General features: G+C 33.6%; 1 protein-coding gene across 2 annotated transcripts in view; it reads right to left on the reverse strand.

Annotated features, from left to right (window-relative positions):
- LOC126968647 (protein limb expression 1 homolog) overlaps positions 1-20,344 on the reverse strand; it is a 41,222-nt gene that overhangs the window by 9,548 nt on the left and 11,330 nt on the right. For both annotated transcript variants that reach the window (XM_050813672.1, XM_050813673.1), the window contains exon 2: positions 711-901. In XM_050813672.1, coding sequence (XP_050669629.1) covers positions 711-901 — 191 coding nt within the window. The remainder of the gene's footprint in view (positions 1-710; positions 902-20,344) is intronic.

Consider the following 20,344-nt stretch of genomic DNA (forward strand, 5'->3'; position numbering starts at 1 on the left):
ATTAAAAACAGCTGGTCAAGTCGCGAGAAGAAAAGGTTCCAAGATTTATTCATGTTTACTTATTTACCTTGTAGGGAGTAGCGCCCAAATAGTCCACAAATATGCTTGAAATGTGATAAAATGGGTCACAGAGGCTAACTGAATCTAGTATGCAGCCCAATATGGAATGTATTGGAGGCCTACATCACTTTTATAAAACAAAGGCTTACAGGGTGTAAATGTGTATAAATGAAGAAATTCATGATGCCCATGAAAACGCATCGACCAACTTCGTTATATTTTCAGAAAGAAATGAACCACCCTACGATGCCAACAAAAGCAATGATGTTGATATTGCTAAAAACATTGATAAGCATAACGATGTACGTACTATCAGGCTAATGCAAACCTCCATTAACAGTTGTGAACGGTCAGTTGCTACGTCGGCTTCATAGCACTTAAACGTTTACATACGTGTTTACAATGAGATACTAAAGTTTATCTAAGAGGTTTTTACGTATCTATTATCGCATAATTTTTATTACTCCAGTAAGTTTAATCTTCTTTTTACCATTTCTGTTTCTTACTTTACATTGCCTACTTTGTTTCTTACTTCAGAAATATTAGCAAAAATCTCTAAATCTCTTTAAGCCTTTTCGATGTCATAATATCTAGCAAATATTTTCAATAACAGAATAGTTTGAAAAATAATAAAGCAGCAGTAATATTACCTGAAAGCTCCCAAAGCATGCTCCCCCTGGCAAAGTGACGTAACAGACATATGGTGGATGTGCCGAGGGCACTGACTCGTAGATGACCAGAGCGCTACTGCCTGCACCGGCTGTGCCATTTCTCTGCGCCTTCATCTGCCAGAACTCCTGAAGAGCCTCCACAACGTTTACGGTGGATAACACACCATCCGCTGAAAATATATATTTCCTTAGTACATTGCTTTTAAACTATTTAATATAGAATAGTGGAGAGGATAATAAGCCACTTAAAATACAGCGTTTCCTATAAACTGTCGACAAACCATAATTGCTCCTACCAGAATTGAATTTTTGGTCAGAAGTGATGGTCAATTGCTTCACACCTACTATTTTTACTGTATTGTGAGTGCATTCTTGCGCATATAATTAAATGGCTAAAAGGATCAGATCGCATTGTACTGCAAAAGCTGATTTTTCGTGGAATTTGTATCTTTAATGGTCGGGTGAATTCGTGCTTCGCAAATATTTCATTTGAAACATCGGTAATAAAGAACTATATACTAAGAAAAAGTTAGTTTAAAGACTTGTCTTTATCCGAATGAGAACAGAGGTTACAAAGTTATCTATAGCAGGCCTAGGATGAAATGATCACAGCAACGCTTGCTAATTGCTTAAACAGCGGTGATCACTCTCCGTCAGGTAGCATGGTAGAATTCTTATAACTCCACAAAAAAAAATGATCGTCCACAAATCACAAATGGCAATAACATGACAAAAGTTTAAACTGTGATCGGTTTTGACACATTTTTTATATATATTTTTCAAGGGAAAGCCAAATAGATCACGTAATATCCATAAAACATTTTCGGGAAGGGTCCGGTTTCAAAGTTGTTATGAAAAAATTCCGAGGCATTTCAGGGATATATATTTCGCAGAAAGGTGTTCGAGTTAACGCATAAATATCTTTCCCTTCCTTAATTAAATTGAGGGCCAAATTATTTTCTTGTTACACAGTAAATGCGACGTGGAACGATGATTTGTTTTTCCCGCAAATGTTTTGTTCGTTTACGTCTTCTTATCAAGGTAGCGCATTTAATAAAGAATATTGGACCAGATTTTTTTTATGTTTTGGTGTTAAATTAACAGTATTTTTACTAGTAAAGAAAAACTGGAATTTGTTTTTTTTTGGAATAACATAGCTTTACCACTTATTACTTACAATTTGTAATGTTTTTAAAGTGATAATCCTCAATTCTGGGATTAATTGCAACACAACGAACACGAGAGGTCGCGGGTTCGTGTCGCGCATCGTTCATAAAATTTTGTTTTCAGTTTTATCATATTTTGCAAATATTATCTTATCTTGCAAATAAAGATGATTTAATTTGATTTATTTGTGTAACTTATTATTATCTAATGTACTGCTTATTATCTTATCATCAAGGCTATGGAATGAGCTTTCTTGTGTGGTGTTTCCAGGAGGAATATGATACCCATCTTAAAAAAACGAGCGTTCACTTTTCTAAAGGGCCGGCAAGGCTCCTGTGATTCCTTTGGTGTTGCAAGAAAATGTGGACGGCGATGATCAATTAATATCAGATGACCCATACGCTTATTTGTCCTCTCTTCTATAGAAAAAGGCCATAACTCTGTTAGTAGGGGAAATAAGTGTCCCTTGCTGTATATATTTTTGTTTTTTTTTGCGCTCCTTTTTGAAGGAACCATGTCATGTGGTCCAGGAAACACCACTCAAGGAAGCACTTTTCACAGCTTTGTAGTACTTGGAAGAAAGCTCCTTGAAAATGGCACTGTGGAGGACCGCAACACATTCAGATGGTGCGTATAATATCCTAATTTGTGGCGTGTTGTGCGAAGGTATAATTTGGCGGCAGGAATCAGATGAAACAGCGCTTCGGAACACTCCCCGTGATAAATGCGTTAGAAGACACACAATAAAGCGACGTCTTTACGCAACGCCAAGAGATCCAGCCGTTTACAGAGCACTCAGTCCCAGATAATTCGAGCTGCTCTGCGTTGCACGCGGAGGTTTAAAAATTATCTTTATCGTTGTGTTATTAAATAAACTATTCATGAATTACAATTCGAAAGAGCTTTCCAAAGAGTTAAAAAAATAAAAATCTAGTCTGAGTCAAATTTGATGATAGATACTTCAAGTCCTTATCATGTAATTGTTAAATTTAACTTGTTACCTCTCTTTCTCTACGCGGTTTCAAAACCGTTGAGAAGGGTTTTGACAGATAAACTGACAAACAGACAACGAAATGATTATAATATAAGGATTTTTTTTGATTCTGCTTGATTTTTATCCTCTTTGCGGTTCTCAAAAATATTATTTAACGAAAAACCTTGTCATAGAACGGTCTTCTTTCGACGGTATTATTTTGTTTGCGATGCAAAAAATGAAGATATATTGTGTCGTTGTAAAGCAGCATAAGCGACAATACTTAAATAGCTTCGGGTGACTCGATGGCCCGTATTTACTTCAACTATGAAAACAATTTTTGCCAAAATATTTGAAGATAAACGAAATATTTACTAAGGTATTTTTTAAAGTAGTTTGACGATTCCGCCCAATAGTGAACAAGTCTTAAATTCACTCTTATAGGCACTCCTCACATTCATATTATATGAGATCTGATTAAAATGTCCGTGCTTTGTGTGTGCTCTATGCTACTATTTTCCCTTTCTGAGCGTGCGTCCGTACAGAATGGGTCGCTATCAGGCTTGCCCTGCATGTTACAGTATGACAACTCCCTCTGTTATCCCTACTTAAACATTTTATTGAGATAAAGCCTTTAGTTGCGAATGCTACGGGTAACTGCTAGTTATACATAAAACGACAGAGGTTTTCATTTCTGCGCGCATAACGGAAACGATGCTGGATAGATATAAATTAAGTTTTAAAAGTTGAATGCCTTAGACAGTTGGACACCCTTATCTAAAATTTTATCTTCATTTAATATGAAGTTATTAAAGTTTTAAGAAACAATTATTTTTAAAAGCATTTCGTGAAGTTGACCAGTGGGAAGCTCCTGCACTGGATGCCGGCTAGATTATGGGTAGTAAAATGGCGCCTATTTATGCCGTGAAGCAGTAACGTGTAAGCATTACTGTATCGGAGTCGTAGCTAGTGGAATTGCTGGCCAAATAAGATTTAACATCTTATGTCTCAAGGTGACGAGCGCAGTTGTAGTGCCGCTCAGAATTTTTGGGTATTTCAAGAATCCTGAGCGGCACTGCATTGTAATAGGCAGGGCGCATCAATTACCATCAGCTGAACTTCCTGTTCGTCTCGCCCCTTATTGTCATAAAAAAAAGTTACTAAGCTCAGTCATTTGTACGCGGATATAGTCGTGTGTATCAGCAAATTTGTAATCATTTGTACGAATAACGACTTTAAACCCTTAAAAAATAAACTTCTGCAAGAAAATACACATTATGTTACATTTTAACTTACTATACTACAAGTATTGTACGTTAAATGCGATTATCTATACTAATATTATAAAGCTGCAGTGTTTGTTTGTTTGTTTGAACGCGCTAATCTCTGGTACTACTGGTCCGATTTGAATGATTCTTTCAGTGTTGGGTCGTCCATTTATTGGGGAAGGTTATAGGCTATGTTTTTTTTTTCAAAATTTGGGATCCGTAGTAAAATTGCTATTTTGTAACACAAGGTGTAAAATCGAAAACCTATTTTTGCGTGTGCTGCAAAAACTATTGACAATAGAACAAAATGATGTACAGGCTATAATATAGACAATATTTTATTACTTATAAAACTATCGCGTGAATTATACTTTATATGGAAAAACAACGTTTGCCGGGTCAGCTAGTCTTACTATAAAATGTTTCAAATAATATTTCAATCCATTATTTTAGTACAGGAGATCACTGACCGAAACGGCAAAAAAATATATGTAACATAATTTAATATAGTGTTCTCATAATCCCATAGCTTCACTATTATAAGTTTTCGCACGATTTTCACTCGCCTCTTGAGAGTAGAAAGTTGGACGCCTCGCCATCTTTTTCTATTCATAACATTTTCTTGTCACTATTTTATTTTGAGCGATTCTTGAGATCGAAGTATCGTAACAATGAAATTACTTATACATTGAATGGATGTATATGCCGTAGGTATATTTTTAAAGCCGTGATATTTCAATTACATATTATAGTGATATTATAATTAAACGATAGATTGTCAATCGACTTTATTTCTTACAATTTAACGGCCAGACCGCAGTCAGAACGAGGTCTTGAAACGTCGGGATAACTAAAATAATAATAAAAGTGTTACCTTAACGCAAAAGTCTAATGTCAAAAGAGTTACAATTCCACGCGTTTATACCTTCAAAAAGTTAAACGATTTATTTCAGCCAGCATAAACATGCAGATTTTGCGATTTAAAAACGCGTGAGCAAGTCACGTAGAGTTGGCCGTAGGAAAACATGGCATGCCCAAATGTATGCTTCTTTTAAGTTTTGACCCTGCCATTTGTTGATAGTCATTGAAAATGCAAATTGAATTGCAGGCGTTTAAAATTAATAACTTCAGCTCCACCTGCAGCCGTCCGGTCGCCCGCAAGCCTATCCCACCGGACCGCACCACAATATTGCGCACTCGGTTGTTTATCGTTATCGTCATTACTATTAAAATTATTGTTCGAATAATGTAGTAAAGACAGAGATTATCTACTTTGGTATGTAAGCTATATTATTGTAAAGTTTCAATAAAATTCATTTAGTAAATTTCTCGTGAAATATCTTTTTAAGAATCTTTTAAAACGAGATAATAAGAAGTAGGTATTTCTCAATTACTAACAATTCTATTACCTTCCTAAAATTTGTACTTGATTATATTTAAAACATGGTGCCTGACTTATCTTAAAGATGATTAGAACCAGGTTTATTAGCTGTGTGCCCTAACAGGGCCATTACTTCTTGCTTGTTATTGCCATTACAATCACAGTGTTGCCATTAACGTGTGCTATTAACAGTTTACGATCGACAAGTAACACTAATCACCAAAGTGACTAGACTTCAAAGTAAATTACGCCGCGGTCACCCGATTGGTCAAATATTTATGGCAAATTGTTTCAAGGCTTTTAAATCAAATGCCCGGGTCAGTTGTTGAGAGAAGTTACGTACGAGGCATGCATTTTAAGTTTATCCCTCAGCAGAATTTTGCGCGTTAATTATTAAAATTAACATTCATTACTTGAAATTACTTACAAATCAAATCTTATAACTATGACTAACATGCTATGATTAAATTAAATTAAAACAATCATTTCGAGGAACTATACTCGCACTTTTTCCGTGTTGGATTCTTAAAAGTTATAATTTCTTTTTTATATTATCGCAAAAATGCTTGCATAATGCCTTTATTTTTATGGTGTATGTGGATGATGCAGTTACTGTACACAATAACTTTTGTTTTGTATTAATTTACATCTACTTTTTGACTTACTCGTGTAAGGCATTGACTATTTGACGTTTGAGTATGTTTGTTGCATCACTTTACATGTATTATAACTGAAATGATTTGAAAAACGATGCAAATGTAAATCTTGATTTAAAATAGTGGCTACGAGTTTCTCGCTACTTCTTCTCATTAGCTCCACCCCTTTACGAAGTAGTGGTACAATAAGAATAAATTTTTTTTTTGGCATTTAAAAGTGTCATTTCCGTGACCTACATGAATGAAGTGATTTTGATTTGATTTGATTTGAAAGCTAGGCTGATCCGTTGACCGAAATAGCTACCAGCGATAAGGTTGCCAGTAGCCCTATCGAGGTGCGTAGACAGTACTGTGTACTCCACGCCTCTGGGCCCCACGGGCTAAGTGTCTCGACACCAAACGGCACAAAGATGTATGACTCACCGAGACTGACATATTTGCGACGCTTGCTGTCTTCGGCAGTCGAAGCACGGCCCCAGCACCAACTGACGTAACTTGGACCTGAGTGTCGACGAATTCCAAATTGATTTCAAAGAAGCTGTGTGTAATCAACACAGAAATGCCATAGTACTCTGTGATTGCAGGTCCAGCCATGTTTTAATTTTTAACTTTACATGGAATACAAATATTTATAACATAAGTGTATTAATGTTATACATTTATTATAATTATAAAAAGGGCAAAAGAGATCAAGTACCATTAACCTGAATACCCGATTTATCTATCAATTTTCTTAACCTTTTTTAATAAAACATTATGATCTCGTTAAAATATGATGATATTAAACTTAATTTATATATTTATACATAATCCGCAGCTTTTAAAAGATTTAAATCCATCTATTAAATATAAAAGAGATTTCCACGTATATAGAGTCACTCACCACGATATCTCTGGAAACATTAGAGCTAAAGACTTGAAATTTGGTAGGAATATTCTTTTCACCAAGTAGGGGTCAGCTAAGAAGGTCAGCGGAATTTACGGAATTCCAAGTTTTTTTTTATTATGAACAGAACAATGTCTGTAGCTAGTAATACATAAAAATATGATCTGACAGACAAAAAGGGATTAATATTTTAAAGGCCTGTTTGAGCAATCAACACAGGACAGATGCTATTCAGTATATATATATTATGTATATTCGTTTTTATTAATTCTCTATATCGCTATTTTATTTTAATCTATGTAATTAAGTATATTTCTTTTTTACCCACTATATCAGAATTGTTAATAATGGAAATGATAGGTAATGTAATAAAACCGTAAAACATAGCTCACGATAAGCAAATATGTATTCCATGTAGAGGAGGCTTTACCGCATATTTCCCGAACGTCCTCTTTACAATATTGTGTTATCTTTTGAAGCAACTCGGCTGAAGTAAGGCTCTTTATTTTATTACAGCTGGGATTTATTGATCTCTTAAAAATAATTTGGATATAACCTAACAAATTGTTATGTTTTAAAGTGATAACCCTCACTTTTGGGACTAATTACACAAATTAATCAACGCGACCTCTCGCGTTCCTCGCGAGCGCTCTTCCAACTGAGCCAACCGTTTCAGTCACGTATCGTTGATAAATCTTGATATATCTTTTCTCAGGTTGTTGTGTTGTGGCTTCATCTACAGGATCTACTTTACAGTTGATAATTTGCTCAATCCCAATATTTGCATATTAGGAAATTGACTAGACATGTCGCTCTTGCAAATCTAAACAATTTATGTTTTAAAGTGATGACCATCACTTCTGGGACTAATTACACAAAAAAAAAAATTAAAAACAAAATATTATGAATGATGCGGGACTCGAAACCGCGACCTCTCACGTTCCGTGTGAGCGCTCTTACAATTGAGCCAACCGTTCGAGTGACATATGGTTGATAAAATCTTGTATGTTTTGTTCAACTCTCAGGTTGTGGCTTCATCTACAGGATCTACTTTACAGTTGATAATTTGCTCAATCCCAATATTTGCATATTAGGAAATTGACTAGACATGTCGCTCTTGCAAATCTAAACAATTTATGTTTTAAAGTGATGACCATCACTTCTGGGACTAATTGCACAAAAAAAAATTAAAAACAAAATATTATGAATGATGCGGGACTCGAAACCGCGACCTCTCACGTTCCGTGTGAGCGCTCTTACAATTGAGCCAACCGTTCGAGTGACGTATGGTTGATAAAATCTTGTATGTTTTGTTCAACTCTCAGGTTGTGGCTTCATCTACAGGATCTACTTTACAGTTGATAATTTGCTCAATCCCAATATTTGCATATTAGGAAATTGACTAGACATGTCGCTCTTGCAAATCTAAACAATTTATGTTTTAAAGTGATGACCATCACTTCTGGGACTAATTGCACAAAAAAAAAAATTAAAAACAAAATATTATGAATGATGCGGGACTCGAAACCGCGACCTCTCACGTTCCGTGTGAGCGCTCTTACAATTGAGCCAACCGTTCGAGTGACCTATGGTTGATAAAATCTTGTATGTTTTGTTCAACTCTCAAGTTGTGGCTTCATCTACAGGATCTACTTTACAGTTGATAACCTGCTCAACCCCAAATAACCTTCACATAAAGTGGACAAACTTATAATCATCATCATCAAATATTTTTGATATCTTGGGATTCATTTTGCTTGGGAGCTTGCTATAGAAAGGTTAAATGAGTTTTGAAGTCGATTCGAATGTTTCTTATGTTATCTATTAACGGTCGTTTTCAATAACGTATCTCTAGTTACGGATACATTGCTGTCGCCGTTTAATGACAACACCTTGTCTATCCATAGTTATGTCCAATATAGTTATAGTCCAATGCTTTATGTCAATAGGTTATTGAAATGTAAGTAAGCGTAAAAGGATAGATTTGTCTATCTCTAGTAAGTAAAACTAAGAATAGATAGGTTATTGTAAACGGCCGTAAATAAATTTAAAAAATAAATTATATTTATTTATAATAATAATAATTTAGAAACAACACAAAAATTTAGGTACACATACTGAATATGGATGTTTGTTTCCGAGTCATGGATGTTTAAATGTATTTATGTCCGTTTATATGAATTTATGTATATTTAAGTAAGTTTATTGTATTAAATATATCATTGTCTTGTAACCCATAACACAGGCTATATATGCTTAACTTGGGGCAAGATAATTTGTGTAATAAGTGTCAATATTATTATTATTATATACTTAAATTTCTCCGCTATGATGAGTGTTAACGTTAAACGGAAAAGTATCAAAATATTCCGCCTCATTTGCCAGAACCCATGTCTAATATATCAATACACAATAGGCAAGGAACGGATAAATGAATTATGTTATGAGTCCCCCAACGGCCATTTATAACCACAAAAGAGAAAAACGACTAACATTGAGTGGAATAACGTATTACATACTTTTATCAAGAACGTAACGACACTCTCATGTACATTTTATTTATATACCAGTGGGAGGCTCCTTTGCACCGGATGCCGGCTAGATTATGGGTATCACAACGGCGCCTATTTCTGCCGTGAAGCAGTAATTTGTAAGCCTTACTGTTTTTTGGTCTGAAGGGCGCCGTAGCTAATGAAGTTACTGAGCAAATGAGACTTTACATCTTATGTCTCAAGGTGATGAGTGCAGTTGTAGTGCCTCTCAGAATTTTTGGGTTTTTCAATAGTCCTGAGCGGCACTGCATTGCAATGGGCAGGGCGTATCAATCACCATCAGCTGAACGTCCTGCTTGTCTCGTCCCTGATTTTCATAAAAAAAATCTGCCTGAAAAACCTGGCCAACTTATGATCAAGAAAAATTCTACTTTTTTCACCTTTTTAATAGAGAGGGTAAAAGTGAAAGCTCACCAAATACAAAATTAAAAACCACCCATCAAATAAAACAGTTTAAAAATGTGCGTTGCCTGGCTTTGTATCATATATTTTATTTGCTTGAAGTTTTCTGAGTCGTATCGGAAACACCTTCCGGCAAATGGTTACACAAATTTATTTAACTTTCTATGTTGCACATAATTATCATAATTAGCTAGTTATTGTTAATTTGCTATGAAAAGAAGGCAAATCTGAGTGGGGTCTAATAATCTGTATCTCTTCTCCAGAGCTAGACCATTCTTACTTTTCATCGGGCCATACTACTAGCGCTCTTTACAGTGCAGGTCCAGCCAGATACATTTCACCACGTGTAACACAGAGCTGCTCGAATTTTTGTAGATCTGGTACTTCATTAGCCAGACCCCTCGATATTTTGTATAAATCCAAACTCAAATAATATTCTAACTCTCTCTCTTTCTTCTCTTCTCTTTCATCTCACGCCTCCATCGGGCAAAAACTGTGATTTGTCTTACAATTAATCAATTTAGTCCTTAGTAAATAATTTCTCTGATGTTGAAAGGGATACTGATCACTTCCATCAGGTAACCTGCATACTCATCTCAGAGATCAAGTTAGAGCCTCTTACAACACAGGTAACACGCAAAAATAATCAATTTTTTCGAAAAAAATCAATATACATTATATATTCTTTGAGATAAAACCTTCCATGTCATCATCTAATATTTTATAATTCTACATATATGTGTTCTTGTTTTTATAAACATAGAATTTCGATCACAGGTATTACAAAGTCATTATCTATGTTATATTAAGTTAAATATCAAGATAACATTATATTATAATAAACTTAAGTATTATTTTATAAAAAATATTTTAATATTCAAACTCGTAAATAGCTAGAAGGCGGGCTTAGCAATTTTACTTATTAGGAAATATTGTTCATTTGTTTTTACAAATGAACAATATTGTATTGAAATACTTTCAAGTTATATAATCATTATAATATATGATCCACCGAGGTTTTAAGGGATTTTTTTGTTACAATTGTGGGTTCCAATTGGTTTCATCATGGCGCGACGATGTAAAAAGAGATAAAATTGTAGAATCTGCGTTTGAGCATCTTTGGAATGATATTTTAGTCACTCCCATTGGTTTTATAGATAAAGAGTTCAAAATTTCATTTATAATATAAAATAGCGAATCTACTTATAGAACAGTATAAGTTTGTGGTATGCTTTTGTTTATGGTGTGCACTGCCTTGCGTTGTTGTAAACAGTATAAACCAATTATCTAAATGGAGTATTAACTCCAAAATTATTTATAGCAGACATCTAGCATAGTATAAATGTTTTTATATGGCGTATTTATGGAATTACATTGCCTGTTAGTTATTTTATTGTGTTTTTTTTACATATAATTACTACAAATAATTTATATATACTTCTATCTGTATACTGACAGGAATTCAGTGTCCCCTTAACTTAACCTTTAACCGCCCTACTCATACGGCCGTTTGCAATAACCTATCTATCCTTAATTTAACTTACTAGAGGTAGACAAAGCTATCATTTTACGCTTACTCACATGTCAATAGCCTATCGACATAAAGCATTGGACTATAACTATATTGGACATAACTATGGATAGATAAGATCGTGTCATTAAACGGTGACAGCAATGTATCCGTAACTAGAGATACGTTATTGAAAACGGCCGACAGCCGTTCGGCGGCTTACCGAAAAGTAAATACGCTCAAGTGAGTATTAGAGGGTTTTAATAACTTTTAGTTTTATTATTTTTTGATTGATTTAAATTATTAAAATAATTTTGTTGTTGTTATGCCCATAAATAATATTCACACATTTATTTATTTTATTTATTTATACTATTAATCATTTACAGAAAGAAGCTAACATAGTCCCGCAAAACTGTTGACAGTTTGTCTGCAGGATCAAGTCTCTTGTAATACGTTAATGCTTATAAGAACATTGATTTTATACAAGTGTAATTAACAAATACTAATATAAATATAATAAAAAATCTAATTTTAATTTTATGGCAGTATTGACAATAAATATTTCTTAAGTTTACTTTTAAATTTTCTTTTACTGGTTTCTAGTCGAATGTCCTCAGGCAAGCTATTTAATAGATAAGGTAGGCGTTTTTTTAAAGTTCTGTCTCCGTAGTAGTAATTGATTCTAGGAACCTCGAACTTACCAGCGGACATCAACCGAGTATCGTGGTTGTGCATAATTGGGTTATGTTCTTGATTGCCATGATTGTTAATGGCTAATAAGTACTTATGTTTTAAGCTTACTGGCAATACTTTACATATTTTAAATAATTTTTTATTTTTACAATTATTTTAAACTTTTTTGGTGACGAGACATTTTAAAAATTGCATTTCAAGTGATTCGAGTCCATCGATATATGTTTTAAAAGTAAGCCCATAGCTATCAAGCGCATAATAAATTATGGATTCCACCAAAGAAAAGTATAAGGACTTTAGGGTAGTAATGGGTATTCTAAAACTACGGCGGTAAAATTTTCCTAGTAGAATTCTTAATTTGCTACAAATAAAGTCAACATGGTGGAACCAGGAGAAATTAGTATCTACTTTAACACCTAAAAAGTATGTTACAAAATTAACTTTTTCTATATTATATATATCTAATATTACATATTTTTTTATTAATATTATAATGCTACTTGACTTGATACAGCATTGATGTCTGCAGTCAGAATTTCAGTCAAACATATAGTTTGTATAGTAGAATAATTATTTTTAATGTCCGCATTAAAATAATCGAATTAGAAAAAGGCCTCTAATGATGCCTTTTTATGTGTATTCTGTCTAAAAGGATTTTTAATCTATAGTCGGTTCCAGTATAACTGTGTACTTTGAAGGAACCAATAAACGGAGGAAAGGAACAAGCATTATTGTATTTGTTCAGTTTGTCCATATGAGATCTTTAGGTTTCTTTAAACATTTTAGATTCTCTGTAGCTCTGGGAGTATAAGAATTCCTTACTATTCTCGCAAAGAATATACATAATATGTATATGATAGATATACATTCAAAGATGAATGTTTCCTGACTAGAGTTTTTAATAATAAAATTGTGTATCTAGATTTTATCCATTAAGTTTAGTGTTTATAGAAATACACACTTCTATGGTGTATGTAAAAATAAATCAAGATTTTAAGAAATAGTTAAGATCAAAGATAGTATAAACACTCAGCATTTAAGGTTAATAATATAGTATATAAATATAGAAAATTAATTATTTAATTTAAATAAACATAAACAAGTATAGAAAATTATTTTTTTTTTATTCATAAAATTTGTTAATATACCTGAAATAAAACAAAACGAAAAATGGCTTATCGGGTGATAAGCCATTCTTATCGCCTTATATTGGGACGCGTGAATTGCAATTTCCATACAAACTTTATATCGCTGGTATGCTATACGTAGTCCCATTGACAGACAGCGTGTACGGATAAGGTGAGTTACCGTTGTTATAAGTTCATTGAGACAGAAAAGTCAACGATAGTTACGATTTTTATCTCAAGGGATAGACTGAATATTGGGAACGGCCGTAGTTGCGCGATGATAAAAGTTTGACAAGTCAAGTTCGTGTTTTATCATAATCAGCAAAGTATTACGTAACTAAAATCTGAGCAAAGACTAAAATCTCAGAGTTAGTCCTCAGAACATTTCTAATATTATATATCACATACACATACGCGCTTTTTTTTATGAAGATAAGGGACAAGACGAGGACGTTCAGCTGATGGTAATTGATACGCCCTGCCCATTACAATGCAGTGCCACTTAGGATTCTTGAAAAATCCCAAAGATTTTGAATGGTAATGGTACAACTGCGCTCGTCACCTTGAGACAAAAGATATTAAGTCTCATTTGCAAAGTAATTTCACTAGCTAAGGTACCCTTCAGACCGAAACACAGTAATGCTTACAGATTACTGCTTCACGGTAGAAAAAGGCACCCTTGTGGTACCCATAATCTAGCCGGCATCCTGTGCAAAGAAGCCTCCCACTGGTAAAAGCTTGCACGCACACCAACACAAACATACAACACACACATTTATTTTGCACTAAAAAATTAATAAAATTTTATGAACGACGCGGGACTCGAACCCACGACCTCCAGCGTTCCGTGCCGGTGCTCTAACCAACTGAGCTAACCGTTCGAATACCGCCTCGTTATAAAATTCTGTTTGCTTTGTTCAACTCTCAGGATTTTATTTGTGTGTTAATCCTAGAAGTGAGGGTTATCAATTTAAAAACATAACATATTGTCTAATAAATTAAATTAGTACTAAGTATACCTTTTTAGTTAATTATCTAATAATCTACATTAAAATTGAAATAGTGGAAGAGCAGTGTCTTTCAATACAGGCATTAATTAATATATTTTTGATTTGATTTGAATATTAACATAATCAAAACACGATTACTAAAATTGACACTGTAAATTCTAAAACAGGTTTAGTCTTAAATCTATCGCAAAATCTCAGTATAATAATCTAAGATAAGAATTAAGATTTTTAAGATAACTCGCCTGTTTAAAGGATAAAAAGTAATTCTTATAAACTTAATATTTTAAGAATTTGACTAATGTCAAGGCTATAATTTATTGAAAAACCAACCGAAGTACGAAACAGACACTCACTAGGGAGTGTGTGTCCGAGTTCATAATGAAATTGTATTCATATTCAAAATGCTAGTTATGTCTTACCTATTTTTGTACCTACCAACCTAATATAGGTTAGGTAGCTTTATAGCAATAAAAATAGTCAACATTTGCATATTTTACGTACGGTTGATGTATTTTCGCACTTAATTTGTTTTCTATATATATATATATATATATATATATATTGTTTTTGACGACCTGTATAGCCGAGTGGTTAGCGATCCTACCTACTAAGCTAGAGGTCCTGGGTTCGAATGCCGGTAGGTGCAAGCTTTTATATGATAAATATAGATGTTTGTTTCCGAGTCATGGATGTTTAAATGTATTTATGTATGTTTAAGTAAGTATATTGTATTAAATATATCATTGTCTTGTAACCCATAACACAGGCTATATATGCTTAACTTGGGGCAAGATAATTTGTGTAAATGTGTGTCAATATTATTATTATTATTATATATATATATATCCTAAATATCTATTATTTAAATTTGATATAAAATATTTTTAATCTATCGAATGGATAGGCAAAGCCTGCTTTCTATTCGGTTCCTGTACTATAAGATAATGATTAACTTATAATTAAGTATTACTTATACGAAATAATATTAATTTATATTAAGTAGTGTAAATTTAATTTAAATCATAAATAACGAACGAACTATGGAGATTTATAAAATTTTGATCTCTAAATTTCTTCTTTTCTCTAAAGTACTTCATTGTATATACAACTATAGAATATTAATTACAAAAGTGTATTTAAAACTTTGACGAGAAATACCTACGCGTTCAAGTTTATTTTAATTCAGTTTGCGTACAAATATGGGGTTCAATAAGAAGCACGTACTTCGCTTCTGAAGAATTCCCCGATAGTGGAATACAGGCAATAGCGCGGCTGTTATTTACTGCGTCTCATATACAAAATTAATAAAAAATAGACAGAGCCACCAGAAGAAGAATACTGATTTTTGAGGATTACTTTTATTGAAATCTACTGACAAAATTCAGTTAAATTAAATAATGATATCATGTATTGTACACACGATTTTTTATTAAAGAGGAGGACAGACGAGCGTGATGTTAAGTGATCATAATTCTCTTGCGACACCAAAGGAATCACTTACAGGGACGTATGTCGTATCGTCCCGGAAGCGCCGCATATGGAAGGTCATTCAATTGTATAAGTATAAATAATCTACTATGTTATATTTAATTTAAAGTGAAACTTTTATTACACGTCTCATATCTAGTTTTATTATATTGTCCATCTATCGGTTGTTGCATTACAACTGACTGCGGAGTAGAGGTGAATTTGAATCATCAATTGGAGTGGGAGGCTCCTTTGCATAGGATGCCGGCTAGATAATGAGTACCACAACAAACAAAAAGGGTGTGTGTTTGTATATATGCACGCAAGAAGTTATACTTCTTTGACGTAAAAAAGCAAAAATCCTTGAAATTATTTATTCCTCGTGCTATTCTACGTTTGTAGAAAGAACAAAATTGTAAAAAATCTTACAAAGTTGGCTTTGACAATTAATTATTAAATAACGAATACGGCTGTATGGACTTTAACCCTTTGCGTGTCGTAATAATGGACCAAGAAACCAAAATAAAAAACGAATGTCGCAAATGTCAGAAAATTTTAGGAAACAGCTTCATGCTGTTACTTTTATGTTACAGTGATGCGCAAAGGGAATTTAAACACATGCGCGCGCATCTTAAAATTTCACTCTCATAATTTTTTTATAACGCGCCTAAAGAAGTATAACTTCAAAAAAATTGGCTTAAGTAACTATTCAACGCGGACGATGTCGCAAGGAAAAGCTAGTAATAATATAAAAATTCCGAAAGTGTTTTTTTATCAGACAACCATTTAACTTATAGAATGACATGAAATTGTTATTTATTAGCCGAGTTTATAACAGTTAGCAAAGTTCCGCGAGTTTATTCTGCTAGATCAGCTTGAAGCCGCGCCACATCAATCATAGGTTTAAAGACAAACTTCGAAGAATGTGATTCGTTCTTCTTAACTATTTCTTCTTCGGTAACTGTATTTATCTGATACATTATTTATGTCTTCGCCGATGCTCTCTAGTAACTAGAGGAATCACAGGATCGTTGCGGGTATCTAAGATGTGTGTACGCGCATGTATTTTTGACAAACGCTGAACATTCGAATGATGAGGATGGTTAAAATAAACAATTTGATAATTCTAAATTAAATTTGCAAACAAAGACACACATTCTACAAAAATGAAGTAATGAGTACCATTAAAACAATAACACCGGACTGTCCTAGCCCTATTAATATTTTCCGTGTTGGGAAATACAAACCAGACAAAATACGCCCTATCAAAGTGTGTTTTAAAACAGAGGAAACAGCTTAATGCCTACTTCAACATAAGACTAACATAAAAACTAATAAAATAAAAATATTCTCGGATCAGACATCATACCAGCAGGCTCAATTTCAAAATCTGAAAGAGTAACTTCAGCGCCGTATTGAGAAAGGCGAAGAAAAATTGCGATGTGTGATGAATCACATGTCACAATTCAATCAAATATTGCTTCATTTCTATATTGATTCAGCAAGGCAACACAAGTTTCAACACGCGTTGTTTCGGCAGATCAGTCAAATCATGCGGTTTTCATATTTTTTATTTTATTGATTTGACGCAAATGAGTCAATATTGTTGGTAAGGCAACGTTAAATCATGCCGCTAATTCTTGTGTTGTTTGGTTCGGATCGGCTTCCACCAGTTCTTTCAATTCATTGTTGTTCACTGGTGTGGGCGGTCTTCCACGTGGTACGTTCATCAAATCAAAATTTCCATCACAAAAAGCGTTTAAACCAAAATCGCACGGTGCATTCAGTCCCCTTTCCAAACACAAAATTGATATTGCGAGCTGTTTCTGCCGCGTTAGTTCCGCGAACTCGTTTTCAAAAATCAATCGAATTTTTGGAGAATTCATCTTTCTGTGTAAGGTGAATAAAAAAAGAACTGGAAGTCGATAATCAAATGTTGCACATTTTCTAAAAGAAGAACTACATACCTGTTAAAAAAGTTTCACGCAAAAATCTCAAGCAATGAAGGTTCTATGACAATTCGAAGTACCTATTACAATAAAACGGCAATTTTATATTTTAACCCCTATTACTTAGTGAGCTTAAGTGGGTCGTAGTTTTGTACGTTACATATTAGGCAATCATATCCCAATACAGCGGCATCTAATCTCACACTTTTTTCTGTTTCATATTAAAAAAGAATTTTAACAGTTTTCAATTCAATCAATGTTGAAAATTTCACGAAAAAGTCAAATATAATTAAAATAAATCTTTTCTAACAACAACAAAAATGTTTCAAACTGGACATAAAACAATTTCCGGGAAACAATTAGATCGCCAAAACTCGAAAGAATCGTATATCGAAATGTCTGACCTCATATTTTCGCTAAAAGCCTCGCACACTCCGAGCTGAGAGGAGCAAGTATTGTGAGTTGTGGAGTCATAATATCCTCTCCGGACACAACTTCAAATTCTGTATTGAATCAAATATTTTAAATAAAATGTTCGAATATTTCTCAGAGAACTTTTGTTATAGGAACTTTAATATCATTTATCTTTTCATAACATTTATGAAAAATTAATATATGTACGTTCACAAAAATCGTCACCTTTTTGCTCTTAATAGTGATTTTCATTATTATAACACTAGAAATAAGGCATTGCTTGTAACTAATTCTAGTAGGCTTCATAATATATATAATAGCTTTAAGGGTAAATGTATACACTTCTATAATAAAGTCCCAGCCACTGTTCAGTATCTATAAATAAATTTAATTTTTTTATAAAAATGGCTACTACTACACTACGCAATGCTCCACAGCTGAATATCTATGTGATCGGACAACCTGGGACTAAATTATGATTATTTTATAGCGATAGAAATGACTGTACAATATTGTATATTTTTATTGAAAAGAGCGCAAAAAAAGAATGCTGGCAGAGTTTCTTCCGCTACTTCTTCTCTCTCAGAGCGCCATTTATTTCTGAAGCGGTAGTAGTATCTAGTATATTAGAAATGACACCAAAAATAATTCTAAAGGAATACATTTTGAGAAAATAAATGCTTTTTTATGCACTTATTTTTTTAATGTACTGAATATTAATGAAAAATGCAATAGGCGACGAATCATAGATGCTATTATAGGGCTTCCAATTACCGTACTCATAATATTTATAGAAAAAGGTAGAGTATTGTATTCTATATCATGTAGGCGCAATCTATAACACTAATAGAGTACACAAATTAAATTTGAGAATGATGCGGGACTCGAACCCGCGACCTCTGGCGTTCCGTGCGAGCGCTCTTCCAACTGAGCCAACCGTTCGAGTGACGTAAAGTTCATAATTCTTGTATGCTTTGTTCAACTCTCAGGTTGTCGCTTCATCTACAGGATCTACTCTACAGTACTTTACAGTTTGTTATATTTTAAAGTGATAGATAACCCTGGGATTATAGAACACAAATAAAATTTGAAAACAAAATTTATGAGTGATGCGGTGTGCACGAACCCGCGACATTTAGATTTACAAGAGCGACATCTCAAGTCAATTTCCTAATATGCAAATATTGGGGTTAAGAAGGTACTTAAGGAACTGTAAAGTAGATCTTGTAGATGAAGCCACAAACTGAGAGTTGAACAAAGCATACAAGATTTTATGATGAAACTTCACGCGAACGGTTGGCGCAGTTGGTTAGAGCACTGGCACTGGAACGCCAGAGGTCGTGGGTTCGAGTCCCGCATCGTTCATAAAATTTTGTTTTTCAAATTTTATTTGTGTATTATTCCGAGAAGTGAGGATTTTAACTTTAAAAATATAACAAATTGTTAAGAAAATAATAATTCTAAGATAAATATGATAACAGTTAACTCAAATCAAGATATTTAGTCAAGTACTCTTAGATGAAGTTGCGGATTGATGAAGCCGTAAAAAAGCATTTAATTATTTATTCTTCACACAACGAGATTCGAACCTAGGACCCCACGTTTATTAATTTTGGGTCACCACCCACTGAGCCATATGGGTCGTCAAACTATACATATTGCACTTTCTTATCGTTTACATTTATGACCTCTATACAAAAGTGAATCGACTCTGGTATAGGTTCTCCCTTTATAGAAAACGTAAGCTATGGTTATTTCGTAATGAAAGGCAATTCGTTCGAAGTTATAGACTATTTTAGTATTTGTATACAGGCATGTGTGGACATGTATTCTCTCAGGCTATTCTTAGCACCTGACTCATCAAGAACCGTCATGCTTTGATAAAGGTTTATTGCTAAACAACGTTTAAATCTTAGATCAGTTATACATCTAGTCAGACCTTGACAGGGGTGAAAACATCGAAAAAAATTGAGGTTGACAGTTTACCTCTATTTTGAACAATGCACGCACACAAAGCTACACAAAGTGACATACAAATCGCGAGTGTAAAACATAGCTTTGTCACGCACGCTAAAGTAATAAAACTGGTCTGTTTTCATCGGTTGCCTAGCAGCAATAAGCTCCATCTAGACATATAATTATATAAGGCTTAAAT

Source organism: Leptidea sinapis, chromosome 16 (assembly GCF_905404315.1).
Source record: "Leptidea sinapis chromosome 16, ilLepSina1.1, whole genome shotgun sequence".
Taxonomy (NCBI): Eukaryota; Metazoa; Arthropoda; class Insecta; order Lepidoptera; family Pieridae; genus Leptidea; species Leptidea sinapis.